Source organism: Vespa mandarinia, chromosome 24 (genome assembly GCF_050613455.1).
Source record: "Vespa mandarinia isolate Hongniang chromosome 24, ASM5061345v1, whole genome shotgun sequence".
NCBI classification, from domain to species: domain Eukaryota; kingdom Metazoa; phylum Arthropoda; class Insecta; order Hymenoptera; family Vespidae; genus Vespa; species Vespa mandarinia.
In genome coordinates this window covers 3,325,001-3,337,843 of record NC_140833.1, presented here as the reverse complement: position 1 = coordinate 3,337,843, position 12,843 = coordinate 3,325,001, and the positions used below count along the sequence as shown (strand labels likewise).

At 36.5% G+C, this 12,843-nt stretch overlaps 2 protein-coding genes across 10 annotated transcripts in view; both read right to left on the bottom strand.

Moving 5' to 3' along the window:
- Positions 1-12,843, bottom strand: part of Kdm3 (Lysine demethylase 3) — a 238,756-nt gene that overhangs the window by 30,249 nt on the left and 195,664 nt on the right. The gene's annotated exons all lie outside the window — the stretch shown is intronic.
- LOC146872270 (uncharacterized) overlaps positions 12,317-12,843 on the bottom strand; it is a 2,538-nt gene continuing 2,011 nt past the window's right edge. The window contains exon 1 of the mRNA XM_085663795.1: positions 12,317-12,843. This exon is cut by the window's right edge and continues 2,011 nt beyond it. Within this exon, the coding sequence (XP_085519921.1) occupies positions 12,317-12,787 (471 nt within the window). The 5' untranslated portion in view covers positions 12,788-12,843.

Here is a 12,843-nt window from a genome sequence, read left to right as displayed (position 1 = left end):
ATCGAAAGAGAGATTTCTCGTTCGGGAAACTCGAAGACAAACATTTCCTTGGATGAAAAGATGAATAATAATAATAATAATAATAATAATAATAATAATAATAATAATAATGATGATGATGATGATTGTTTGCGTAGAAGATTCTATAAAAGTTGTATCCAATTTTTCTTAGGTAATAAAAAAATATACCTCTGTGGTTCTCGAAACATTTGTTCTAGATACTATTAAGAAAGTTTCCGTTCGACGTCAGAAAAAAAAAAAAAAAGAAAAAAGGAAAAAGGACAAGAAAAAAAAACTATGGTAAAATGAGTTAAGACGATTATGATAATAACGAGGATAACAACAACAGATACAAATAGCGTGGGATAAAAGTGAAGTGTGCGTGTGTGTGAGAGAGAGAGAAAGAGATCAGCAATAATGTCGATTTCTTGCACTGCCGTGCGAGAAATCGTTCGGTCTGGCCCGAATAATAAAGATCAAAGAACGAGAAATAGCAGGTTAGCGAACTCGTTCGGAAGCAACTCGTGGCAACGCGCGTGAGTTTAGCCGGTTAAACATGGCGTGCGGGTTAGTATGTACAACCAGAGAAAGAGAGAAAGAGAGAGAGAGAGAGAGAGAGAGAAGGAACAACCTTTAAAAATAGTCCTAATCGTTTCTAAGTCGGTCCGGTTTACGAAAGCGCGTGGAACGGGCATGGCTTCCGGGAAGCCAAGTCTTCTCTCTTCTGACGCGAATAAAAGTCCTTGGAAATAGTGTATCCCAACACGGTGGGAATTCTAGTTAGCCGATAAATAAGCCGTTAGTTTAAGGTTTTAGAAAAATTAGAAATGATTAGTATGTTGCTTTACGGTTACAGTATATCTTACGATTACTGTATCTCTAAAAAATATATATCAATTAATTTTTTAATAATAATCTTAAAAGTTTATAAAAATCTCGGCATTTAAAGATTAAAGCGCACTTTTAAAAATATCATTCGAATAAACAAGGGTGCAAATTGTATAGAAATTTGTTAGATTTTTACGGACAATCAAAAAGCAAAAAAAAATCGTACAAACCATGTATACAAATTGTTTGATTTACAATGAAATTTTATATAATGTTTATGTAAGCAAGCGTACCAACGTTAATAATTTTATTTTCTCAATAATTCGTATTCTCTCTCTCTCTCTCTCTCTCTCTCTCTCTCTCTCTCTCTCTCTCTCTCTCTCTCTCTCTCTCTATCTCTCTCTCTCTCCATGTCTCTAAACTTTTCTGTAAACGTTTCAAATAGAATTTATTCTTGGATTTGTTAAAATTAAATTAGTAAAATTTTATTATTCAAAAATCGAAAGGGACTATAACTAACTTTGGATGAAAAATTTAATAGTCGGTAAATCATAATATATTCTATTCCGGGTTTAAAATAAAATTTATTCTCGTATTTTTCCTGAGTTTGGCAAAATTTGTCATTATTCTAATCGAAATGGGATTTGGATCAAAAATTTGACGAACTTACGAGAACTACCTCCTACGTTAATAGAGGACTAAATTCATCTTCTGTAACTATTATTATCAATATATATACTTTTTAAATATATATTTTTATTCTTGCATGTACTTGTTAGATATATCTATATCTACGTACAAAAGATAACGACCAATTATAGAAACTTTCCAATTCAGAGATTATTTCCGCCGATTAAGAAGAATTTCCCCCACTCCTCATTTCTTGCGATAATATATATATACATGCGTATACACACAAAGAGAAAAAAATTAGGACGATACGTTGGAATTTGAACCCAAATCGCAAATTTCACAATCGATAAACTTATCCGATCAGCGTTACATACGTACGTATGTAATACTTTATTATTCCGATTCTTTTTATATCCTTTTTATTTTATTTTTTTCTGCGTGTCACCAATTCAAACAGAATTTATATTATTTTACAGAAAGTTTAAACAAAATTATATTATTCGAAATCGAAAAGGCAGAGAAAGATTGACGTAACCATGTCGCATAATCGAAGTAGAATTTCCATAAAATTCGCGAGTTTTATCGAAGGGAAGAAGAGAAGAAAGGCGTCCGTTCTTTAACTGAGGTCGAAAGAGCCATCGAGATATTCGCTTTCGCAAAAGCCTTCCTTCCCTTTCTTATTCGCGAGTTTAACGTATATATGTATCGTAAATCCATAAACAACTCGCGCCGTTTATTCTACGGAAGATAACTCTGTCGATTTTCCTTTGTCTCTCTCTCTCTCTTACTCGTTTGTAACATAGTACGAAATCCTCCAATAGCAGACTCTCTCTCTCTCTCTCTATCTCGCTTGTTTGTAACAGAGTATAAAATCCTCCAATAGCAGACTCTCTCTCTCTCTCTCTGTTTTTCTCTTTCTCTCTCATTCTCCATCTTTGTTCTCAGTTTCTCTTCTTCCTTTTGCCTTCGTTCTTATCGTTTTGTTCCCTTTTCCCCCGAGATTTCCGTAAACACGCACTTGGCTACCGTCCAATCGGAAAATGGATGCACATTATTCACCAAATCGCGATGGGCAAAGAAACGCGAACGACAAAGACAGAGAGAAAGGAGAAAGATGGATGATAGAATCTGATGTTTCTACTCTTTCTCTATTTCTCTCTCTCTCTCTCTCTCGTGAACTTTCTTCTTTGCCCTTAGGAACTATTTCGATGGAGAACAACAACAAGACCTTGCTCCAAAAAAGAAATTTGGCTCGTTTATCCGAAACTTTCATTTCTTCTATCTTTTTATATTTCGCTCCGGATGGGTTGAATCCATTTCGTAGAACGTTTCTTTCTTTCGGTAAAAAAGTTCATTTTCTTTTACGTTTATTTTTATTTTTTAGACGATTGGAAACAAACGACAACAAGTTTAATCGAATTTCGGACGATATAGATATATGCACGTTTTTGCATAAAAATAGCAGTCTTGGGCGATTATAATCTCATTTTCAATTTTATTTATATTAAAAGCCATAAAGATACGATAAAGAGAGAGAGAGAGAAAGAGAGAGAGAGATTATTTGTTTGTTCGACTTTGGATTTTACTTATCTCTCGCTCGTTGTACGCACGATGAAAGACTTACTTGCGTAAGGCCACCGTCGCCAACGACGACAAGAATATCGTTGACGGTCGAAAAAGACACGCGGTTAACAAATGCAAAGCACGAAGGGAAAAGAGAGAGAGAGAGAGAGAGAGAGAGAGAGAGAGAGAGAGGGAAAGAGAGAGAGACGTTATATTCTTAGCGATAGGAGTTTTCAAATATCGATCGAGAGACATTTAAAAAATAGCAAAATAAATAACAACAAAATTTGATAATGACAAAATTACATTTATTTCGTTTCTTTTTTTTCCTATCTATCTCTCTATCTCTCTATCTCTACTTTTTCTTTATCCGTATGTATATCTCTTCGTCTTTCATACATACATGCAAATTAGTTAGGGATATTCCAAATGCGAAATTATTTCACTCTCGTCGGCTCGGGATCGCAGCCAAGTGAGATTTCTCTCTTTCATCTTCCACCACGAATTCCGCACGATCCATGCAAGCGTGCGTGCGCGCGCGCTTCCAACACACACGGACAGACGGAGAGACATTCCGTTTTAGAGAGCGCCCATTTATAAACGAGTTACGACTATAACCAATTATTACATACCGTAGTAAAATCTCTCGGGTTTATTTTCATTTCATTATTAACTTTTTATCGGTCTTTCCCCTGGCTATATATGTATTTTTATGCCACGTCCATCCCGTTACAACGTTGCTTTTACTTTTCTTCTTTTTTCTTTTCTCTTTCTTTTTTTTTTTTTTTTTGTATATATATGTTCTTTTTTCTTTTGTTCTCTTTATCACCAAAGTGTGCACTCTTCTATTTCTTTCTTTTTTTCTTCTTCTCTTTTTATTCATTTATTTATTTAATTCAATTTCATTTCATTTTATTTCTAGTACTCGGTTTCTCAACTATCACAGAAATAGATTATAGACTTTGTCTACTCTTTCTGTCTATATCTATCTCTCTCTGACGATAGAAAGAGTTTTTATAATATAATAAACATTCAAACGTTGATATTGTATATGTACACACATACACACAGTTTTATATATATATATATATATATATATATATATATATACATGTACTTAAATCCAAAGGAGAAAGACATTTTTTGTACTTCGTGAAATATCACGAACGGTAACGACGCGACGAAAACAAAGTATGTTTCTCGACAAATTTACAACGCTCGACAGACAATAGAAAGTGTATGTATATGTTTGTACGAGAGAGAAAGATAGGGAAAAAGAAAAGTGGGATATAGTTGCTTAGATCAACAAGAAAAGCTACGTTTATCCGTAACGATTCTCTACGAACGAACCATAAATATATAGTACATCTTCGAAAGTCGTATAAATTTGTATAGAATATATCTACTTAACGTCAAAGTTCACAGTTCGCATTCAACAACGTTAAACAAACAGAAGTTATTTTTTTTCCCGAAAGGTAACTAAGTATATGCACATCATACATACATATATATACATACATAGAATGTTTTCTTGATTTCATGATTAACTCAAGTAAGTATCTACATATGTAAATATATATCTATTTATTTAATCTTGCATAATTTACTTTTGGACGTTTCAAACTTGTCTAAGATATGTATATACATATCTTATACAAAGAGACGCAAGAAATAGAGTAAGCGAGAGAAATAGAGAGATAGAGATAGAGGGAAAGAGAGATATTAAAGGGATTACGCAATTTCATATTTACCCGATACAAATCGTGTTACTCGTACTGACCGAATCAACGAAGAACTATAATCCTTTCCTCTCTCACATGCATATATATATATATACATACACATATACATAAAGTTAAAGTAATACGAATGAAGAAGAGCAAGAGGAGGAGAAGAAGAAGATATATAGTGAGCAGGATTACGCGTTTTTATGCATGTACGTAACAACGTACGTATACACAATACACACATACATACACGACGACACGCACGCATTGAGAACGCTCAGCCTACAGCGGTTTTATGACCCGTTTCTTCAATGGCATTGCTTATAAGAGAGTATCACGATAAGCCGGACTTCTCGTTATATATACGACGAGTTCGTACACGACCACGACCACGAAAGACCACGACGACGACAACGATGAGTCGAAGAGAACGCGTACAACCGGCTTTTATTTTTTTTATTGTTCTTTTTTTTTTTCCTTTTTTTTCTTTTTTTTTTTTTTTTCTTTTTTTTTCTTTTTTTTTTTTCACTAGCGACCAACGAACGAACGAACGAACGAACGAACGAACGACGGCTGCTTTATTTTAGTCGGATGTGTTTGAAGATAGCCGATATGAGAGAAGAGAGAGATAGACAGAGAGAGGAGGAGACGAATTTTTTACGATAACGCGACGACCCACTGCATCTGTCTTTCTCCCTCCTTTGATAACGACGATAAGATAAAAGAATGAGCGAGCGGGCGAGCAAGAGAGAGAGAGAGAGAGAGAGAAAAAAGTTGAGAGATATCAATTTTTATGCGGAACGATCAGACGGATAAGAAGAGATTCGCGTGAGGAATGTGAGAGCAAAAGATAGAGAAAGAGAGAAAGAGAGAGAGAGAGAGAGAGAGAGAGAGAGAGAGAGAGAAAGAGATGACTCCTTCGACCTTCGGACTCGAGTCACGAGGCCGACGCTTCGAGAGTCGAGAGATATACTATATATTTCTTAATACGTATGTACGCGTGCGCATTTGTAGGTGTATACGTGTGTAGTATGCGTAAGAAAAAAGAGAGAGAGAAGGCAGATGGTATATGAGAATCAAGTAATGTTCTCGTTCTCTCTTTCTCTGTAATTACTCGACGAGGAAACGAAGATCCGTTCGCTGACTGCTCCTAGGTCGTGGTTTCGTCTGGGTTTATATAGAGAGAAACCAATCCACCATGGTGTAACACACATCTACATATATATACGTTAAATACTTATGGGTGTGTGTTTGTAACATCGTGAATCCGTGTACGTATACATGAATGCGTATTCTATATGCATATATGCCGCGTGAATTCTCCAACGATCAACGCGGACTGGATAATTACTTTCACATGTTAGCCTCTCGCGGTAACTCCCAGAACAAATTACGTTCGTGCATACACGTGGTGCCGCTTGCTGCTCGGCGAAACAAGACACACGTCGCGTAACGCGCCGATTAATATCATAAGAGAGAGAGAGAGAAAGAGAGAGAGAGAGAGAGAGAGAGAGAGAGAGAGATAGACGAAGAGCCGTTAGAGAAAGTACGCTAGTCGCCATTTTGGTGTACGACTTTAATGTACGCGAAACATCGACTTTATTCTCTATCCCTTTCTTCTTATTCCATTTCGTAATTATCTAGGAAGAAAAGAAAGAAAAACGTTTAAGCGGATCGTCGCTTGTTATAACACATATACGATCGAAGTATCGAAAATTAAAAGAAAAAAAAATTGTGTTTTTATCTTCTTCATGGACTTTCTATAATTCTTTCATATTGCTATTATTATATTATTACTTTTTTTTTCTTTTTGTTAATTCAACGAAAGAAGAAGAGAAAGGATGATAAAAACGTTGAAAGGATCATCACTGATATATGATTCGAATAGGATAAAAATTCTTGTTCATCTTTAACGTGATACTCTAATCTTATGATTTTTTCTTAAAAAAAAAAAAAAAAAAAAAAAAAAAAAGAGTCAGAGAGCAACGACGATAAAAACATTAAAAGGATAATTACTGATCCTTAACAATAAATATATACATATATAAATACTTATTTCACAATATATTCCTTAACTTTTCCTTTCTGATTTGTTCAATACTTAACAAAAAACAAATTGATAATAAATGAATAAAAAATATATATAAAAAAAATAGAGCAAGGACATGATGACGGGTTGAAAAAATTTTCCACGAGAAATCGTCGTCGTCGTCGTCGTCGTCGTCGTCGTCGTCGTCGTCGTTCTGAGGTTAACATTCCAAACGACATCCACATCTACATCTATATTCACAAGCAGGGCGCAACGGTGGTAGTAACAGCCACCGTCAGTGGCGATCCGTCGCGTTAATGAATTCATAGATTACGCAAGCGAAAGATACGTACGGAGGACAAAGCGAGAGAAACCTCTCTATTGACCTAGATCGTGGCCCCGTCCGTCGTCGTCGTCGTCGTCGTCGTCGTCGGCCACGTTGCGTGCAACTAGCCGATTGTAAAATATGTGGACTCTCTTCTCCACCACTACCAATCCCAACGACGACTACTACTACTACTACTACTACTTCTACTATTACATTGCCATCTTATTTCTCTTTTATCTCTCTTTCTCGCGTGCAAACTTCTACTTCCTTCTCTCTCTTTCTCTCTCCTGCTTCTTCAGACTCGAAGAGACACGACGCAGCGACGGCAACCGGTAGAGCCAGTTACCGGAGAGGATATTTGCGGTTGTGATTCAGCGCTGCTCCCAGAGAGGAGAGAGAGAGAGAGAGAGAAGAGAAGGAGAAAAAGAGAGAGAGAGAGAAGGGCAATAAATCGAGAAAGAGAAGCCGACCGCAATGACCGAGCAGATATATACCGGCGAAGCCATTTGCAAGGCTCGAGACTAACCCCGAGTCTCGTCTTTCTCCTTCTCTCTCTCTCTCTCTCTCTCTCTCTCTCTCTCTCTCTCTCTCTCTCTCTTTCACGCGAATTATTCCAAGAGGATGTGCGAGAGAGCATTGTAAAGATTGCAAGTACTGTTTATATATTTCTAAACTATATAGTAAAATGCTGTGTGTATGTATATATATTATATATATATAACATAATATGTATACAGTATATTATATATACTATATAATATATATATATATATATTACATCTGTATATAGACATACACCATATATATATATATATATATATATATATATATATATATATACATGTAGTGTGTATATATACACTACACCATTTGGATTTGTGTAAATATATGTATTACAAATTGTGTATTTTCTGAAGAAAAAATGGACAGGCACATATCACAAATTGTGATTTCTTGGGGGAAAAAAAAAGTGGCGGCCAGACAGAAAGTATATCTATATAAACATGGCTACGACGAATTTCAAAATTGAATTTTTTTAAATTCTATTTTATTAGTCTGTTTTTTTATTATTATTTTTATCTTTCTCTTTTTTTTTAAACGACATCTGTTCCGACGAAGATCGCTGGTCTATGACAAGGATCGAATAATCTCGAGTCTAATGTCCGCCATTTGCCGACGGACGTCGTCGACGACAACGAAAGTCCGACGTACATAAATAAACGCTCTTTATGAGGGGCGCTTTGCGAATATAAACTCTCTCTTTCTCTCTCTCTTTCTTTCTTTCTATCTCTCAATCTTAAGCTCAGTTACTAACTGGTATAGCGATGAAAAGTATCATTGACGACCCAATAACGCAAAGAACCATTTCTACCGATTTATTTTGATTTAGATACGTTTAATTTTTGCATAATCTAAAATACGCGTGTATAAATTGTGATATATTAATAATAAAATAATTTAGATTAGATGGTATTTAATAATAATAATAATAATAAAATTAAAAAAAACAAAAAAAAAAAAAAAAAAAAAAAAAAAGAAAAAAAAGCATACATAACAGCGGATCTTTACGTTACTTCGATATCTATGAGATATAATTTTATAATAAATACGAACACATTTGTCAGTCGTATTCCTTCAAAATCACCGTCCATACTCAGATATCGCAACGAAGACGTATCTCACGAAGACTTAAAAAATATCAAAGATATAAAATAATTTATATTTTTTAAGTCTTCGTCAAAGTCAAATTTCTAAACTTTAGGATAATATAGGATTATAAACGTTTATTAGATGATAAAACAACGAGATCGTTCTCGGGCCTGCCATCGTACATTATCAAATAACGTCGGCTAAACGTTCAATTTCGACGAAACATTCGATAAGCGATTTGAGATATCCATTCCGCAAACCCCACTCGAGGGTTCATCGATCGATCTATTATAATTATCGATTGTAGCGATAGTTATTTACTTTCTTACTTATTTATCGGCACGGATGTGCAAGAACGATTAACTCGATCGAACGACCTTGAACGACCTCGACTCGTAAATACCAGCACAGGCCATGGCGAGACTCTCTTCTTTCGTAACTCGTCGTTGAGAGAAATTGTTACCTTTTTCTTTCTTCTTTCTTTTTTCTTACGACGACCCTTCCCTCTCACTCTTCTTCTCACCCTCACCGCCCCACCCGGACACACATATATATATATCTTTTACCTCTTTCATTTTCACCCTCTTTCGTTTCTCTCAACATCACGATTTTGTTCGGTGGAACGTTACATTGTTCGCGATCCACACCGGTAAAGGAAGAGAGAGAGACAGAGAGAGAGAGAGAGAGAGAGAGAGAGAGAGAGAGAGAGAGAGAGCAGGTAGAAACGAAACCCTCTAGGATAACAAAGGGACCAGCAGTGCCTTTGTGTGTTTCCATAGAATGTGCCGGACTTTCGTGATTTCTCTCTCTTTCTCTCTCTCCTTCTACCCGAGGCCAAGTTAACAAAAGGGAGAAAAGAGAGAGAGAGCAACGATGCTTGGCGTCTCAAAACTTTTTTCAGCAAGCCTCGGACCCTCCCCCCTCCTTCGTACCAGATCTGAGCTCGAGAGAACACACCACCACATTATTACCACCAATACATACTACCATACACACCATCATCGACCATCGGCAACAGCATCGGTAGGCCTATGTATAGTATACCCAGAGCACACCCCAAGTGCCTCTCTCGTTGTTGCCTTTAGGTCGAAGATCCAGCCAGGCGCCCGATTAACCGCATTGTTACATTTTCCCAGGGCCCTACCTCTATCACCCTCCTCCTTCCTATCCCTCCATCCTTACTCATCTTCCCCCGATTATACATCGCTTAGTTTATGCCACTATTATACTTTATCTCTTTTTCTTTATCTTTCTTTTCCTTGCCCTTATTCTTATTCCCTTTACAATTTCTTCCCCGTTTCCCAAAGAACTCAGAAAAAATTCAATGATAGCGAATCAAAAATCTGATAAAATAAAAACTCTAACTTTTCATCTCATCATTTTCAATAACAATCACAATCAACTACCCCTATTCGTTCCTTTGTCGCTGGTGAAAAAAAAATAAAGATGCGAATTTCATTTCTTCCAGACGAGCACGAGATCTAACATGAATGAAGAATTTTGATTGATATAAATAAGTACTATTATATATATACAAATATTTTGATAAGTGTTGATAAATCAGGATTGCATCTGGATTGCGGCACTTGTATCGTATTTATTGATATTTTATTATAAGCACTGATAATTTTTTTTCTTTAATGAAATATCGACGAAATGTTTTTAAATGTACTGACCCAATGAATATCAGTTTTTTTTTGTTCATTGAATCATCTTTTCGCACATAGAATAGAAAATTCATTTTCATTCATAATGCTTCGCTCACAATGCTTTCTTATTCGTATCCTTTTACATAATCAGGAATTATAAGAATTCGAGAATTGGAATCGATATATTCAATGGTTACGGAAGATGAATTAAACGCAGCGTATAAAAACGAAAGATCGTTTTCGAAATATAATATCCAATCATAATTCCATCGAGAGTTTCACTCGAGTGAAATCGTCGACTCTCGTAAAAATCATTCCACCATTCGAATCGATTAGTAAGTTTTGTTTGTACAATATCGATTTCGTTCACAAGTATTGCTTTCTCTTTCTCTCTCTCTCTCTCTCTCTCTCTCTCTCTCTCTCTCTCTCTCTCTCTCTCTCTCGATCTTAAGGTCCGATTCTTTTCGATCGGAACGATATTGTACGTGCGACGAGTCACACTGGTCATAAAATTTTTGTTACGCACGTAAGAGGGCAATATTTTATGGTACGCCAGAATATAATATACTACAGACATCACCCGGTACGGTCGGGAATGTAACAACGCGCTCTTCTCGTCGTTTATCTACGATCAAAATTATCATAAATTACGTTGCGGTTTAGTCGAAATGGAGGTCGATTTCCGAATACGATTATCATATTTATGGTAATAGTTGTCGTAACTTCGAGCTTATTACCAAGGGTAACGATACTCTCTTTCCGAACGCCGTTGAATCTTCTCCTGCATGACCGTGTGCGTTTTTAAGAAGGACTCGCTTGTTAAATGGAGTACGAATATGTATATGTAAGCATATACATATACACATACATATTACGTTTAACGGAAAATATCGATCGGGAGAACGGGAAACGAGGAGATAAGTGGGAGGGCTGAGTTTTCAACAATTTTTTTTCTTTCCTTTTTTTAAGACGATTAACGTGTATCCATGAAAGAAAGAAGGAAAGAAAGAAGGAAAGAAAGAAAGGAAAAAAGAAAGAAAGAGAGACCAGTTGCGCAACTACCAAGAAGAAAACCAGTTTCGCGAAGATCCAGTCTCGGTTGCGATCCGACTCATTCTGACCGCGTAAAAGGTGTACGCTTACGTTGGAACGACGAGATCGCTAACGTATAGCTTAGAACTTGCCATGAATATATCATGGAAAAGAGAAAAAAAAAAAAAAAAAAAAAAGAAAAAAAAATATATATATATATATGTATATAATCCTTTAGCCTCAATCTTACGAGCTCGAAAATATCGTCGATATAATCGATATTTACAAAAGAGCTTTTTTCTCGAAAATATTTTAGATATATATCGTTTGCCACGATATATATCCATGAAAATAATAATCATAATATACATATATAATATTACCATCCTACCTCAATCGACTCGATAATGACGTCAGTATTTAAAAAAGACAGGTTTTTTTTTCGAAAGGATTTCAGCGATCGTTAGAATGTAATAAAAAGAACGTTCGAGCGTATCTATAGTTGACTTGAAAAGTATTGACCTTGATTCCAAAGTTTCTTTCAAATTCTTCTTCGCTCGTTAGATTTTTTTTTTTCTTTTTTCGTATATCGTATACTTCGATCGTTGTTTTAGGGAGAGGAGAGAGAGAGAGTGCGAAAGAAAAAAAGAAAAATAAAAAGGAAGAAAAGAAAAATGGAGCAAGTATTTAGGAGGAAGAACAACGACCTTGAGTCAAGGTTAGAAAGAAACGCGATAACGTGAGTTTCGTAGGCAGAGTTTTAAAAACAGAATTTGTAACTTTTTAATACACATACGAGCGCACGCATAAGATCGCAAAACCTTGAGAAAATAATTTCTGAAACGGGAATAAGATAAGTTTTGGTTGTAGAAGGAACTTACAAGGCCAACGCAGCTGTGGTTACGGCGTTTCCAACGTCGTTCGTGAGAAAACTGGTCTGTTGTTGGGCGGCACCCGGATGATGTTGCTGATGCTGTTGTTGTTGATGTTGCGTCGGTGGGGGTGGCGAGTGTTGTTGTTGTTGTTGTTGTTGTTGTTGCTGTTGTTGTTGCTGCTGCTGTTGGGCTTGTTGTTGCTGTTGATGTTGATGATGCTGATATTGATGATGATGTTGCTGAAAGGGTGGCTGATGCGACGGCGAACCAGTCGCCGGCATCAGATTATAAGGCTGATAAAGCAGCTGCGGCTGAGCCTGCGTGCCTGCGCCGGCGGCCGCGATCAAAACCTGCGTTTGCCCTTGGTGTACGTGATGACCGTGATGGTGGTGGTGGTGCGGGTTACCCTGCGTAGCCGTCTGCGGGCTTACCGGAAGGACCGCCATTGCCGCGCCTCCTAACACTGGTGGCATGCTGCTTTTACGTTTTCTATCCTCTTCGTCTTCGTTGTCCTTCTTCCTCTCTTATC